Source organism: Triticum dicoccoides, chromosome 5B, assembly GCF_002162155.2.
Source record: "Triticum dicoccoides isolate Atlit2015 ecotype Zavitan chromosome 5B, WEW_v2.0, whole genome shotgun sequence".
NCBI classification, from domain to species: domain Eukaryota; kingdom Viridiplantae; phylum Streptophyta; class Magnoliopsida; order Poales; family Poaceae; genus Triticum; species Triticum dicoccoides.
In genome coordinates, this window is record NC_041389.1 from 428,084,518 (window position 1) to 428,099,443 (window position 14,926).

General features: G+C 48.6%; 3 protein-coding genes across 4 annotated transcripts; 1 reads left to right on the top strand and 2 right to left on the bottom strand.

The window, feature by feature from the left end:
• Nucleotides 1-3,171: 3,171 nt before the first annotated feature.
• Nucleotides 3,172-6,649, bottom strand: LOC119309943 (transmembrane protein 50 homolog). The gene is made up of 4 exons (XM_037585837.1): nt 6,394-6,649; nt 6,200-6,299; nt 3,628-3,780; nt 3,172-3,536 (listed from the first exon to the last, which is right to left on the bottom strand). The coding sequence occupies exons 1-4, from the start codon at nt 6,527-6,529 to the stop codon at nt 3,500-3,502; spliced, it is 426 nt and encodes a 141-aa protein (XP_037441734.1). The 5' UTR covers nt 6,530-6,649; the 3' UTR covers nt 3,172-3,499.
• A 39-nt stretch (nt 6,650-6,688) lies between these two features.
• On the top strand, nt 6,689-9,296 carry LOC119309942 (transmembrane emp24 domain-containing protein p24delta3-like). Its single transcript, XM_037585836.1, has 4 exons — nt 6,689-7,066; nt 8,560-8,769; nt 8,858-8,934; nt 9,028-9,296. The coding sequence occupies exons 1-4, from the start codon at nt 6,869-6,871 to the stop codon at nt 9,170-9,172; spliced, it is 630 nt and encodes a 209-aa protein (XP_037441733.1). The 5' UTR covers nt 6,689-6,868; the 3' UTR covers nt 9,173-9,296.
• Nucleotides 9,297-9,308: 12 nt separating this feature from the next.
• Nucleotides 9,309-10,856, bottom strand: LOC119309941 (annexin A13-like). 2 transcript variants are annotated; one of them, XM_037585833.1, is made up of 5 exons: nt 10,530-10,856; nt 10,212-10,463; nt 9,888-10,109; nt 9,696-9,785; nt 9,309-9,603 (listed from the first exon to the last, which is right to left on the bottom strand). In XM_037585833.1, the coding sequence occupies exons 1-5, from the start codon at nt 10,821-10,823 to the stop codon at nt 9,385-9,387; spliced, it is 1,077 nt and encodes a 358-aa protein (XP_037441730.1). In that variant the 5' UTR covers nt 10,824-10,856; the 3' UTR covers nt 9,309-9,384. The 2 variants fall into 2 exon arrangements, with proteins under 2 accessions (XP_037441730.1, XP_037441731.1); XM_037585834.1 differs by having other exon boundaries at nt 10,212-10,439; nt 10,530-10,855.
• Nucleotides 10,857-14,926: the final 4,070 nt, after the last annotated feature.

Below are 14,926 nucleotides of genomic sequence, written 5' to 3' on the forward strand. Positions count from 1 at the left end.
GACTGCTCAGTGCTCATCATTAGCGGACGTTCCGCCGGGAAAAATGAGAGGATAATCTGGGAGCACTGATGACAATCTTTCGAGGTCGTTTTCGGCACTCTTCCGTTCCTTGGGCATGGAAGTCGTTAAGCACAAACGAATGGTCGGCACTTCCAAGAGCGCGACGTCGACGCGTATCGGTCCCGGTCCGGATTAATCGGTTATTATGCCCTGCGCTTTGGGGAAAGCGATGAGGCTGGTGGTCTGGTCCGATCAGGGGCTGACAGCGGAGTCCTCGCCGTCTCCTCTGTTCTCGGCATATTTTAGGGCCTCACGTCGGAGGAGAGGAGGGCACCAAGCAGTGATCGGAGTAGCCCGGGCGTCACGTCGCGGGCGCAGGGGCGGGGGTTCTGCGGCGCGTTACGAGTTCGCCCGCGCGATTACGTGTACGCGAGGGCGCACCAGGCGCGCACGTCGGCCGTGGGGCGCCCGTCACGCTGTCTATCTCTATCTGCTGGATCGCCGTCGTTTTATCGACGCCCTTGGTAGACAGACAGACTGCTCATCATCACCAACAGGGGAAAAAAAGGACACGATTTTGGATCACCTGGTCCGGTTAATCGGTTATTATGCCCTGCGCTTTGGGGAGAGCGATGAGGCTGGTGGTCTGGTCCGATCAGGGGCTGCCAGCGGAGTCCTCGCCGTCTCCTCTGTTCTCGGCATATTTTAGGGCCTCACGTCGGAGGAGAGGAGTGCGCCGAGGATCGGATCGGAGTAGCCCGGGCGTCACGTCGCGGGCGCACTGCGGCGCGTTACGAGTTCACCCGCACCAGGCACGCACGTCGTCAGGCCGTGGGGCGCCCGTCACGCTATCTATCCCTATCTGTAGTACTCCGGCAGCGCGCCCCAGCCGCCGGCGACGGCAAAGCGGGGCGCGTTTGCCTGTCCAGTCAGCATGCACGATCTCCGTTATTTTGTCGACGCCCTTGGTAGACAGACTGCTCTGCTCATCATCACTAGCGGGGAAAAAAGGGGGACGATTTTGGATGGGCAGTGATCTGCGCCGGTGCGCCAGCCCAACTGTTGGGCCGGTCGTATCTGGAACGTTAGTTTGTCTTTTGCACACCGTCAAATTCAGCCTTTGAATCGTTTTTTTTTCTCAATAGAAAATCATGTCCAATCCAAAAGAGCTATTCGTCCTGGCCACCCCGCCATGGACTCTCCAGGGGCTGACCTTGAAGCATCACCGGCTCGCCGCCGGTCGCCGTCCTCGCCCTCGGTCGTTGATCGCCGGTCGCCGGTCACCGTCCACATCGCCGTCGGTCGCCGTCCTCGCCGCCGGTCGCCGTCCATCTTAGTCGTCGCCGTCGTAGCACCGCCATGCCGTCGGCTGCAGCTCCCAGTGTCGCCGGGAGCCACCATGCCATGGTTGAAGCTTTTTGCGTCATGGCCGGTCCCAAATTCCATTACCTTCGATTGAAGCTTCCTAGGACGTTGGTTGTAGCAAGTGATTCCAGCAAAAAAAATGATCCAACAAAAATATCAAAAATGGGGTAGTAGCAAAAACAAAAGATGGTGGTAGCAAAATACAAAGACCATGGTAGCAAAACTTAAAGTGGTTCCAGCAAAAATAAGATGGATCCAACAAAAAGTCAAAAACAGGGTGGTAGCAAAAACTAAGACGGCAGAAGCAAATTTCAAAGACCATGGTAACAAAAAGTTAGAGTGGTTCCAGCAAAAAGATGGATCTAATTAAGGAAAAAAGTATCAAAAAGACGGACTGCACGGTAGTAGCAAAAAACAAAATGATGGTAGCAAAGTTTTCAACTGGTTGCAGCAAAAGGCACTCAAACAAGGTGGATCCCAGGAAAAAATGCCGCTGATTCTAGCAAAACAAGAAGCCAGATGTAGCAAAAAATACCACCAATTGAAGCTCCCGCCGACACCGATTCCAGCATCTCGTCCGCTCGTGCACAACGTAGTCGTCGTTCCCGCACGGGTGGAGCACGACGACGCTCGCCGGAGCGGCATGGCGACGGGTCGAGGACGAGGCTCTCGCCAGAGCAGCGTGGGGGCAGGTCAAAAGGCTGAAGAAATGTGAAGGTAGGTAGATGCAGCCCCTTGTTAGAGCAGCACGGGGGCAGGTGGAGGCGAGGAGGTCGCCGGAGCAGCGCAGGGCGAGGTGGATGCAGCCGCTCGCCGAAAATGCACGGGGCAAATGGAGGCGGACGTCATCGGAGCAAAGCAGGTCATGGTTGATTTGGGGGGAAACTGAGGGAAAGGGATAAGGGAGGAGGAAGATGGATGTGGTTTGCAGGGCCAATAAATGACGTGCGGGGAGTGGACATGGCTGGCTCATACGGAGTAGGATCCAACGTGGCGCATGAGCCGGCCGAAAGTTCGGCCGGCGCACCAAACAGGAACGTTTCCCATTTTGGATCACCTGGCCGAAAAATCCACTCTATACATACGACGGATTTCCCGTGACGGTACTTACACTTGTACTAGTACTAGTTGCTCTCCGAGTAGTTTCGCTTCCTCTTTCCTCTAGATGGAAGTTGGTTAGGAAGAAACAAATGCGGTTGGCACTACCAAAGCAACGCGATGTCCCGGTCCCAGAATCATGAGCTTTGGGGAAAGCGACCAAGCTGGATCCGATCAGGGCTGCAGCGCAAACAAAGCACACGAGACGCCACGGACGGAACGGCGCTGGTGACATCACCGGGACGAGCGGGGAAACGCGACGATGATCTATCGGTCGATGAAGGCGACACGTGGGTCCTCGTCTTCTCCTCCGCTATCCTCGGCATATTTTAGGGCCAAGGGTCAGCCTGCCGCGCGATCCCGAAGAGCTAGCTGCACGCGCACCACTGAGCCGTGGTCTCCTCCGGCAGGGTGGGCGGCAGCCAGGCCCCACGCAATCTAACCTAATCTAATCTAAACAAGGTGCCAGGCTAACTGCAAAATCTACTACGTACTGCTGTCCAACGAGTCCGAAATGCAAATTTAACACCACCTCACAGTCACACCGACGTCACACGATCTAGATCGACTGACAAATTTTGTTTACGGGCACCAAAAGAATCAGCCTGCAACGGCATCTGGATTTAAGGAGCGATGCATTGCCCGAAAAAGAACCCAGTGTGACATTATGCTGGTCTACTGTCTTGCGATCACCAAGAAACAAGAATCTGCGAGCAGCCGCCCATCAGCAGCTTTAATGAATGGAGTCAACTGAATTTTCATATGGAGGTTCGACAGTAATAACGACTTGCTGCAGGCAGCTCGTGATCAAATCTCAATGCTAGCCTCTCGAGCCACCAAGCACCACAAGCTCACAACAAATTAGGATAAACACGCACGTAGGTACGTAGTACTGATGCTAGGGGTCCATTTCAGGAAGCGGTCAGCTATGCACACACGGACACCAAGTAATCCCGCCCTGGAATGAACATATTTTTTTACACAGGACCACACACGGGTATAGACTAGACGTCTGTCTTCGCGAGATTTTTGACCCTTAATCCTCGGTGTGGCACGTCCAGTATGTCAACCCGCTGCAAAGAAGATGCGACGTCAGGACAAAGTACTGGCCAAGTGAGCGAATTAGGGAGCGAGAGACGAAGTTGATGAAGCATGCGGATATACCTTATCAACACGAAAACACATTGCAGAACGCCGGCAACACCAGTCCACACAGAAGGGCCCTTGTCTATCAGGGCGTCTTGCACCAACAAACCCACCGATCCAGCCAGGCAGACGAAAGAGACGACGTAGGCGACGAAAAGCCAAAGCTTCACCCTGCGTATTAACAAGCCCATGTCAGAATAATACAATGTAGTATCTCAGGTGAGAATCCTTCTTGCAGAGTAAATCCCATTACGCTTAAACAACCCCAGGGGAAGCCCAACTACAGGCCTTCATCACCAGTAAAGATATACTGATTGGGTGGTAAGATCCATAGTCGAGAGGGAAACAGCCCAGATCGTACACTAAGCAATCACTTGGTGGAAAAGGTAGTGGTCAAGCATCATTGGTCTACTATACTCTTATGGAAGTCACAAAGAGGGAGAATGAATGTGACGATGCAATCACATAGTACAATGCTAGCAACTACGACGTTCTTTCAATCAAAAGCATTTCATCAGTTTGAGATAGCATCTATGCAACGAGTTTGAGATTTTGCACAACATAAATGAATAGATGATCCATAAAATGAAAACCCTTAACCCTGCACTTGGAACCTAAACAAGTAAATCTTCAACATTCCAGGTTTGCCTAGACTTTGCCTACATTTAAAGATTCATCTTGTTGCAAGATATCCGTGTGGCGTCATCCCACTTAGTGATTATATTTCCACTTATGTTGACAGTGTAATGTTCCTAGTTGCTTTGTTCCTCTAGGGGCTCAACCCCATGTCGTAAATATCCGTGTGGCTTCATCTGCTAAGGCCTAGGATCCCACTTACTGATTATATTTCCACTTATGTTGACAGTGTAATGTTCCTCTAGGGGCTCAACCCCATGTCGTATATCATACCACAGTAGGAGAGGCTCCTACTGTTTTTCTGCTTAAAAAACCATGTGCCTTCTTTCCAATTTCTTGAAGCAGTTTTAGCTAATCCTTGCATTGGCTTTGTTATGGCCTAATTTAGCTTAAAATATTTGCAGAATGCGCAGCACATCAATTGAGGAAAATTAAACGCACTCCTTTGTCTCCAACATATAAAATGTTATACAAAGAGATTAGTTTCAGAAGGGGAGCCTTGGCGCAGTGGTAAAGCTGCTGCCTTGTGACCATGAGGTCATGGGTTCAAGTCCTGGAAACAGCCTCTTACAGAAATGTAGGGAAAGGCTGCGTACTATAGACCCAAAGTGGTCGGACCCTTCCCTGGACCCTGCGCAAGCGGGAGCTACATGCACCAGGTTGCCCTTTTTAAAGAGATTAGTTTCAATATATCGAAAACCTAGAGCCATAAAAATAACTTAATCAAGCACTCTAACTCTGATTTTCGTCAGGTTGCAACCATAGGTTTGGAATAAATTATTCTGATCTTTCCCTATGAATATTTACAAACATAACTACATAGAAACTAACCACAATAAAATCAAAATGTGATACACAGGTCTAAAATTTCAGAAAAAAGGGCTTGACAACAATTGGCATGCAGATTTAATAAGCCAAATCTGACAACAATTGGCATGCAGATTTAATAAGCCAAATCTGGCAGGACTATAGAACAGCCAAAGGGTGAAGTAGACACTTGAAGTCCTAACTTTCCACATCTACCAACAACAATTTTATGCACGCATGGTATTTAGAAGAAAATAGGTGAAACTGCACTTCGTTTTTTTATCTTGCTCAGGCAGTCACACAGCAGAAAGTTGAACAGCGGAAATTAATATATACTCCTACAACTATAATTCAGAAATAAATCTAAATAAGCATAAGTTATAACTAGTTATTTCAACCAATAAGAATTTCACTTTGAACCCAACTGCAAGGGTATCACATTGGCACATGGACTCTCATGGAAAAAGCTTGTCTTGAATGGCAAGCCACAGTAACAGAAAGGTAACGAAATATGTAGGTGTTTGACACATGTTAAATTAAATATCAAGGAAAACAGGAATATGATAGAAACAGAGTAACATACGATGAAAATTGAGGAGCAGTGCTAGTAGGGAAATAATGAGGACCATTACCAATAGAGAAACCAATGTTACCCTCATGAGATATATTAACTGTTTTAGCTGTCAGAACTACCAAAAAGAGAGGTCACACTGTTGACTTACATACTTAGTTGTCCAAGCACATCCATGACCACCCAAAGAAGCCTTAATATGACTTCTCTAAACCATTTATTTAGACTCATATAACCAGATTAGTCAGCCCTTAACATATGGTCAGGCCAGAGATGACTTAAGAACCTAACCTAGGTCCAAGATATCATGGCTTTTCTCTTCTGACACAAGAATAATCAAGGTACCTAATCAGTTTCGTTTCATCGAAAATTAACTCATCACAAGTTCAGTGTGTGAAATTATAATTGCAAACATAACTAACTTTTCAGTCGTGCAGTTTAACGTGTATATATTCAGGGGTCAATTCAATCATCCACTACGAATTTCAGCAACCTATTATTTGGTTAATACTATGCAGTGACTTGAATTCAGCGATCAATTCGATAAACTGGTGCCAAATCGAGCAGTAATCTGACCTCCACTCGGAATCATCCCCATAGGACGAGTAGTAGTCGTTCCCGATGGCATCCTTGTCGACGCAATTGAACATGAGCGCGGCCAGCGACGCGAAGATCCCTGCAAATCCCCCACAGAAACCCATCAATTCCCGACCTCGGAGCCGCGACACGAATCACCAAAGCCTGGGGAAGCGGAAGGGGGATCTGGTTACCGGGCAGGTAGTGGATGAAGGAGACCTGGACGGCGCTGCAGACGACGGCGTCGACCCAGAACCACCAGCCGGCGCCGAAGAGCGCGCCGGCGACGCCCGGCCCGATGATCCCCCACAGCATCGCCAGGTTCTCCATGGCCGCACCAAACCCTCGCCTCCACCAACTCCGCGGAATCCCCTCGCTTCGTTGCTTCCTTCCTTCTCGCCTTTTCTTTTCTGCCGATTTCTTCTTCCCTTCTCTTCTCTTTTTGCGCCGAGAGGGGTTGGATAGGTTGTTGGGCTTTGACTCGGACTCTGTTCCTCCGCGCGTAATGTGATCTTCAGGATTGGTTAGTAGGGCCCATGGGGCCTCGCATGTTAATGGGCCTGATGGGCCAACAAGGGATGGAGCCACTCTCGGTGGTGTTCCCTGAAAAAAAAATCTGGGAGAGGAAGGAGGTTGGGAGGGAAGCGTGACCAGCAGGAAGAGGCGACAATGGCGCGAGGTGGCGCGTGGGCGGCGGCGGCGGTGGTGCTGTGGTGGATGGCGGCGGTCGCCGGGGCGGTGTGGCTGGAGATCGCGCCGTCGGGGACCAAGTGCGTGGCGGAGGAGATCCGGTCCAACGTCGTCGTCATCGGCGACTACTCTGTCCTCTACGAGCACCAGCAGGTCCATCCCACCGTCTCCGTCAAGGTAATTCATTTATGCCCATTTGTTTACATACTCCGCCCGAACGATCGGTCCATAAATGCAATGTGGTACTAGGTTATAAAAATGGAAGGATTTAACGTCCAACACCGTGAAATAAATGATGAGGGTTTGCCGCGGAAGAACGAATCATCCATCGGATTTATTTATAAACTTTTTTTTTCACATCATCAGAAGGGACAAAGCCCTCCCGTTTCCATTAAAAATGAGACCACCAGGTTCAGTAGTTATTACAAAAGTCCACCAGGTTCATTAGCAATTTGAAAGGAAAAACAGGGAATATAACACCAGCTTCAGTAGTTACTGGAAACATGGCAGGACTGCTGCCAATTTCGGAGTATATATTTGATCGGAAAAGGGGAACGACAATGAATCTACAGAGACTGGATTGATCTGTTAATGGAGTATTAGTTAAGTCATCGAGAGTAGAAACGGTCGGTAAAGTCCTAAGAAAATTGTAGCAAGTCATTGGTTGCTATTACCATCTGGAAAGTCACTGATTCATTGGGATATCTCTACATTGACCTGGGGCTCAAGAGCTGGTTGGTCGTACTGAAAAACATCGGTACTTTTATTCATTTTCAAAGATACTACATGTGATTATTTCACGTAGTGCGTGCACACCTAAAAAGAACAAGCTAGAAAATGTTTTGCTAGTGAAAATATATTAGGAAATTTCGAAACATTCTATATGATCGATAGTTTACCAAAGGTGAAAGGTGTGTTTTGCTTTCAACCAGGGCTCATTATCATCCTTCAACATTGAATTCACTAAAGAAAATACATAATGAAGCACAACGATGATTATTTTTTTCCTAGTGCCTTATCAATTTTTCTGTTAATCTGGAGTTTTTACACAGACTTTGAATTATATGTGCTGTTTCAAGATATTTCTGTTTGATTATAGTTTCATCTTGTATCGATGAAAAGAGTTGATAGTTCAAAATTTTCCTTTTCTTTCATGTTCCATATCAAAAAGACGTTGGCTAAAAGGGGGAAAGATCCCTCCTTTAACTGTCCACTGTTGGGTAGAAGTGAGACCTCTCCGCAAATTAACGCGGGTAGCACTCCATCGGAGTCCGCATAGCGGACTCCGACACGGGTGGGTGGGTTCAGCACCTTGAATTCCAGCCACTAAGCTAGCGCTCAGTTCTCAAGCATGTTTCATGTCATGCCTTACAATCACATGGTTTTGATGTTTTGGTGCTTTACTGAAGGAAACAGAATATCATAAATAGAGACAATCTGCACTATTTAATTCAGTCTGAGTCATGACTAGGAATAGGAAGAACTAATAAGGACTTGGGAATTGGCAGGCATTGGAATTATAATCCACCTTCTACTGTTCTATTAGCTGCAACTTTAGTTCGATAGTTCTTCACATGATATTCATTTTCTCTTGTAATTTCTTGGGACAGACTCCATTTTCTGCTTTCTTGACTCTCTTGTATCCGTTTTGATGTACAATATTCTTGCAGATTACATCCCCTTTTGGGGACACCATACACAAGAAAGATAAGGTTACGGTGGACCAGTTTGCATTTACCACATCAGAAGCAGGAAATTACTTAGCTTGCTTTACAGTTGACGGTGATAACAAGGGTTTGGTGGTGAAACTAAATCTTGACTGGAAAATTGGTATCGCGGCAAAAGATTGGGATGCTATTGCTAAAAAGGAAAAGATTGAGGTGAAGTACATGAAATTATGATGGCATACCCATCATTTTTCAATTTCATTGTTTTCCTCGTTTGGATGACAGTGACTTTCCTGAATAGGGAGTTGCACTAGAGTTGTTTAAGCTTGATGAATCTGTCCAAACAATCTATGAAAATCTGCTCGTGCTGAGGACCAAGTAAGTCAATGCACTTCTCCGATCGTGTTTCATCAATTTTGTTGATACCAAAAGGCGTAACTATTCTGTTTAATAATATTGTTCTTAATGCAGAGAATCCGACATGAGAGATGTCAGTGAGCTGACGAATGCTAGGGTCTTATGGTTGAGCATGATGTCGCTCGGTGTTTGCATTTGTGTTTCAATTATGCAGCTGGTGCATCTAAAACGGTACTTCCGAAAGAAGAAGCTCATCTGAGATTATATACTCCTCTGCAGCATACATACATTCTATGTTCTGTTTAGTACTAGCTGAAATATAATAATTTTGCCACAATGGATGTTAAGCAATTATGTAACAGATGAATGATAACATGTTCTCGCCTAATCCCAAGTTCAGATAAGATGGTACTGCTGCCACTCTTCATGTTCAACTTACCACTATTACAAAACAAAATGCAAGTACCAATTTTATGATGCTACTGGGCACTGGCCCCCTTGCCATAACCAAAGAAACTCTCTGTAATCACTCTGTGGTAAGCTTTCATGGATGAAATCTGCAAGGTTCTTTCCGAAGTTACTCTTGAACGCCAACTTGATCTCGTTTATGCCGACGTCGCCGCTGCCCAAGATAGCCCTCGTAACCAACCTTTTATCGGCTTCTGGGCGTTGCATGCTTCTCTGCAGTAACTGACAAGGCCAAGAACAGAAGAATGAGTTAGGGACCAGCGATGTACTAGTACAAATTCAAGTACAGGACTGCTTGCTTTTCTGTTATTCACCTTGCAGTAATACTTGGAAGGAGTGTAGATGCACTTGACAACAACTCTCAGAGACTCTTCAAAATCACGAGCCAAATTCTTCTTCAGTGCCTGCATGCATACACATTCATGATTGATTGGCCAAGAGATTCATCAGTGTTCTGTCAAGTGGAGATCATCAGGCCAACCAGGCAGGCCATTGAGTTTGCTTACTTTGGTGAAGTCATGCCCATATATGTGCTTGTAACTGCAGAGCGCCAGCCTGAGCTGTGGGATGCTCCTCTTGCTGAACATCTCGAGGACGGCGGCCTCGTCGACCGATCCCGTGCCGCCGCCGTTCTTGGCGTCGTACAATCGCCTGGCGTCGCATTTCGCGATGTGCTGGCTGGGTTCATCGTGGTGCGACTTGTGGGAGGTTGCCAGAGCTATCAATAGCTGCTCAGACCACGATAGGAAGGAGTGAGCTACCTTTGCTAAGTAGAGGTGGAAGACAAATGACTGAAACCAGAACGAGAAGCAGGAGGTGGACAGACATACTCTCTGATAAGGGTGCGAGGGGTCGGTGACCATGTCCTGCTCCAGGTTCTTCTTGAACCTGGCCAGGTACGCCTGCTTGGTGAAAAAGAGCTGGTCCTGCTTCCGCCGCGTGAAGACCTCGACAAGGGCGCGGTAATCGGCCGCCGCGCCGCTCTCGATGGCGTCCCTCGCCATGATCGCGTCTCGCTCCGCCAGGTCAAGCATCCACAGGTAGAGCAGATTGCAGAGCTGGAGAGGGAGGCCATGCTGAGACTGAAAGCAGAGTACGTTGGTTGAGACGCTCTGCCTACCTGTTATGCCCTTTGTTTATCTTATTACCTCGTTGTTCTGATTGGCCGTGAGGGTTTTATGGAGCCTGCCGGCGAGGTCCTCGCCGAACATTGCGCGGTACGTCGCCTTGATCTGCTGCCTCTCCGATGTGCTCCGGCGAGCCAGGAGGCGGCTCAGGCGGCGCGGCTCGTCGCAGGCGCCATGGATCTCTCTGCACTCGTTTTCGAACCCTGTGGCGGCAGGAGAACGGGCGGCCATGCTCGGCACTTCAGCGCCGTGCTGAGGCTTTCGATGTGTGAACCAGTGCAGAGATGCATAAGGGAGAGAGGGAGAGAGAGCCATGTTGTTCTTGGCTTCCTTTTAATGAAGGAGGGGAGGAGAAAGGAAGAAAGTTATCTCGAATTGGCCAGAAAAGGGAGCAATGGAGAGGAAAGGGGAGGGAAATGTGTGTCCTACTCAGCATCGGTTTTGAGTGCAGGGGCAGGATTTTCAGTGATCATGGGGATATTGACTTTAAGGCCTTTTTAGCTTCGATGGAGTGTGAATTATTATTAAATCAGTCACCCTGAAGTCATGTCCTATGATGGCAAAGTACTAAGCATTCCTGAAGGAAGGAATAAGAAAGGAAGAAAGTTATCTGAATTTAGTCAGAAAAGTAAGCGATGGAAAGGAAACCAGGAGGCAAATGTGTTGCCCTACTCAGCATTGTGGTTTTGAGTGCAGTGAGAGGGTTTTCGGCGCTCATGAGGATCTTGACTTTTAAGCCCTTCTTAGCTTCTAGGGAATGCAGGTAATTAAACCAATCTGAACCTAGGCCATATGGTGATCCAATTAATTAGTGTGTAATGCTCTTAGTCCAACTTGGTCTGGGACAAAGACTACATTGTAGGATGAAGTACAAATTTCCGTGGTGAACAATTATCTGGCTGGAGATGCTCAATGGGATAGGATTACGTGCATGTGTTTATAGGTATGTGTGTGTGCGCGCGTGTTGTGAGCGTCTACGTATGTGCTTTGATTCTCAGAAAGAATAAGCCGGAAGTTTGCATACAATTTTTCATTTTTTACGACACAAAAGCAGACCTTTTGTTTTCTCCTTGGACAGTTGCAGTTCATAAAGAAAAGCAAACAGGGAGAACCAAGTGCGAAGTAGTGCACTACTCCAGTCCAGGATGTGGAGGGAGCAAAGGGCAGGCCGGTTAAGTGGTTGACAGCAGAAAAGATCCTACCGTGCCAAATTGAGTAAGACGTGGTAGATGGAGATGCCGTAAAGTTGGCTTGGCGCGCAAAGGTTTTTCAGAGAAAAAGGAAGACGCTCATGAAGAGAGATAGGATGGCGCTGCCTTTGCTTGCTGCTCAACATAATTCGCCGACGGTGAGGTGACGGGACTGAGCATTCCGGTGGCACCCATACATACCCATGGCATTCGTGGACGGGACTCCCACCCGGTGGGCGCTGACTCGGAACCCCTCGCTCTCGCTGCTTTTCGCTCTGTTCTTTTGCTCTTGGCCGAATTTTCGTGTCCTCATCACGGAACTGGGACGGGCCACCTCTTTCCAGCTCCAAGTCGGCGCGCCACGTTCATTTTTTTTTGTTTGTTTCTTCGGAAAGCACGACCCACCTTATAGGAACACTGGAGGCTGGACTGGAGGGTGTCACGGTTTGCATATTTTGCCGCCGTGGCCACGAGTGCATCCCGAGTGCAGAGTGTGGTGCTTTCTGTCTCATGGTCACCATGACCACGATTTTTTGTTCAAATTGATGAAAAAGACCACCTTTAAAAAATTGACAAAAAAAAACCCAGCTAGACCGTGGTGGCAGACGCGCCGGCCGACAAGTGGCACCTGCCGCCACGGGGGAGGCGGCAGGTCCTGCCGCCACTACAGCAAGCGGCAGCCCTGGAATTACCGAAGACTAGGCGAGACCAACTACTGCAACGGAATTCGATGGGCTGGTGGGCCCTGCCGACACACACCGTGGTGGCACGTCTCCAGCAGCAGCTCGACTGTGTCTCTCTGCTCTCTGTTTTACTTGGTGTTAGCAAGTGTGAAAATATGCAAGTTTGACTGGAATTTAAACCAATTTGAAGGCTGATTTTGAAGATGTTGCAGTTGAAGAAAAGATAGATTCAGATGAGATCTATTCAATTTTATGTTTTTCGCTTACATGCACGATTGTTTCATACTTTCCAAATGCTCCAAAACACTCCCCAAAATATTATCAAATGCCTAATACAACAGAGAATACGAAACCACCGTGCATGTGAGCGAAAATACAAAAGTGGATACATCTTACCTTGGTCTATTTTTTCTTCAACTTTAAATTGATTCAAATCTCAGTTAAACGTGCCTATTTCACGCTAGCTAACAACACAGGAAGAACAAATAATAGAACGAGAGAGATGGTTGCTGCTAGTGTAGACCTGCCGCCACATTGTGTGGCGGCAGGGCCCATCAACCCCAGGCTCTTCCGTTGCAGCAGCTGGCCTCGCCGGACTTCCAGTAATTTCGGGGTTGCCGCCTGGTGTTGTGGCGGCACGTTCTGTGGCGGAAGGTGCCATGTGTCTGCTCGCGCGCCTGCTGCCACGGGCTAGCTGGTCTCTTTTGTCAAAAAAATTCAGAGGTAGTCTTTTTTGTCAATTCGACTCGGCAGATGGTCCTTTTGGACAAAAAATCCACGACCACAGGACGAGAGGATGTCCTATTGTCGTGGCGGCGTGGGGAGGGGTGGTTCCTTGATTGCGGAAAAACGGGATGTGCCGGTGCTCATCTGCTCCTCCGCGACACGATTTTTTTGTCCAAAAGGACCTGCTGCCCAACGCTATTGCCAAAAAGGACTACCTGTGGATATAATTGATAAAAGGACCCCCTCGGCCGTGGCGGCAGGCGCGAGAGGTGACAGTGGCACCTGCCGCCACGCCAGGAGGCGGCCGCCCGGGTAAAACGGGTTTTTTAGAGTGGCTCGAGCTGGGACGAAACGGCCAGGGCAGGCGGGCCCTGCCGCCACCGCACGAGGCGGCCATCGCTGGTTCTGCCGCTCACAGGCCGACAGGTCCTACTGCACATGGGCCCAGCTGGTGGGCCTCGCTGCCACCGCAGTAGGCGGCCTCGCTGTTGCTGCTACACGTGCGACAGCGTCCCTGTTGCGGATGGCGTTGATTCCCACCCGCGGACAAGGATGATTTTCACGGGCAGGAATCCGCTGCCATGACGACGCTGATGCCCTGCTGCTGCCCGGGAATCACTCCCGCTTTTGCTTCTTTTGCCTCAGCGGATGCGACGACACTGCATGAATCACTCACTCGCTGCAGGAATCCGAGGCTGCGGGAACCTGTTGTGCCGACACTACAGGGATCCTATTCCTTTTATATAGTATGCTTCTGCTTCGTGCGCAAGCACACTGTCTCTGGCCTCCTCTTCTACTCTCTGAGTGTGTAAGAACAGAGAGAAAGAAAAACTCACTAGGCACTTTGACTCGTGATTTAGGGCAATTTAGAGTTGGATTTTCAATATGCCGAAGTTGAAGAAAAGATAGACGAAGGTAAGATCTATCCATTTTTGTTGGTTTCGTTTGCATGCATGATATGTTTACTCTTTTTGTTTAGTTCATAACTATGTGTTCTCTGTTGTGTTAGGCATTATTTCATCACTTTTTGGAGTGATTTAGAGCTTCGGGAGTAGGATTTGCCTAGCTAAGTGAACTATGAAGTTGAAGATCAAGGTATGAGCTTTGCAATACATTGATTTTTTTGTGCATGCAGGGTGGTAATTGTTGGGGAACATAGCATGCAATTTCAAAAAAAATCCTACGATCACGCAAGATCTATCTAGGAGATGCATAGCAATGAGAGGGGGAGAGTGTGTCCACGTACCCTCGTAGACCGAAAGAGGAACAACGCAGTTGATGTAGTCGAACGTCTTCACGATCCAACCGATCCAAGTACCAAACGTACGGCACCTCCGTGTTCAGCACACGTTCTGCTCGATGACGTCCCTCGCACTCTTGATCCAGTAGAGGGTCGAGGGAGAGTTTCGTCAGCATGACGGCGTGGTGATGGTGTTGATGATGTGATCCGCGCAGGGCTTCACCTAAGCACTATGATGCTATGACCGGAGGAATAAACTATGGAAGGGGGCACCGCACATGACTAAGAGAAATCTTGTGTTCCATTAGGGTGCCCCCCGCCCCTGTATATAAAGGGGGAGAGGGAGGAGGCCGACGGCCTAGAGGGGGCGCGCCAAGGGGGAGTCCAACTAGGATTCCCAATCCTAGTTGGTCTCCCTTTCCTATTCCAAGAAGGGAAAAGAGGGAAGGAGAGGGAGAGGGAGAGGGAAAGAGGGGCCCCCGTGCCCTCCCCCTTGTCCAATTCAGACTCCTTGGGGGGGGGCGCCACCCTGCGGACTCCCCTCTCCTACTCCCTTATGGCCCATTAAGGCCCATAACT

Excerpts from the sequence above, each read along its gene's own strand:
- LOC119309941 (XM_037585833.1), bottom strand. The coding sequence starts at position 10,823 with ATGGCTCTCTCTCCCTCTCTCCCTTATGCATCTCTGCACTGGTTCACA. Across the intron at positions 10,110-10,211 it reads CCTCGCACCCTTATCAGAGA|CTATTGATAGCTCTGGCAAC; the intron begins GTATGTCTGTCC and ends TGGTCTGAGCAG. Across the intron at positions 9,604-9,695 it reads CTTCCAAGTATTACTGCAAG|TTACTGCAGAGAAGCATGCA; the intron begins GTGAATAACAGA and ends TGGCCTTGTCAG.
- LOC119309942 (XM_037585836.1), top strand. The coding sequence starts at position 6,869 with ATGGCGCGAGGTGGCGCGTGGGCGGCGGCGGCGGTGGTGCTGTGGTGG. Across the intron at positions 8,770-8,857 it reads CTAAAAAGGAAAAGATTGAG|GGAGTTGCACTAGAGTTGTT; the intron begins GTGAAGTACATG and ends TTTCCTGAATAG. Across the intron at positions 8,935-9,027 it reads CTGCTCGTGCTGAGGACCAA|AGAATCCGACATGAGAGATG; the intron begins GTAAGTCAATGC and ends TTCTTAATGCAG.
- LOC119309943 (XM_037585837.1), bottom strand. The coding sequence starts at position 6,529 with ATGGAGAACCTGGCGATGCTGTGGGGGATCATCGGGCCGGGCGTCGCC. Across the intron at positions 6,300-6,393 it reads CTTCATCCACTACCTGCCCG|GGATCTTCGCGTCGCTGGCC; the intron begins GTAACCAGATCC and ends GGGGATTTGCAG. Across the intron at positions 3,537-3,627 it reads TGTGTTTTCGTGTTGATAAG|CGGGTTGACATACTGGACGT; the intron begins GTATATCCGCAT and ends TCTTCTTTGCAG.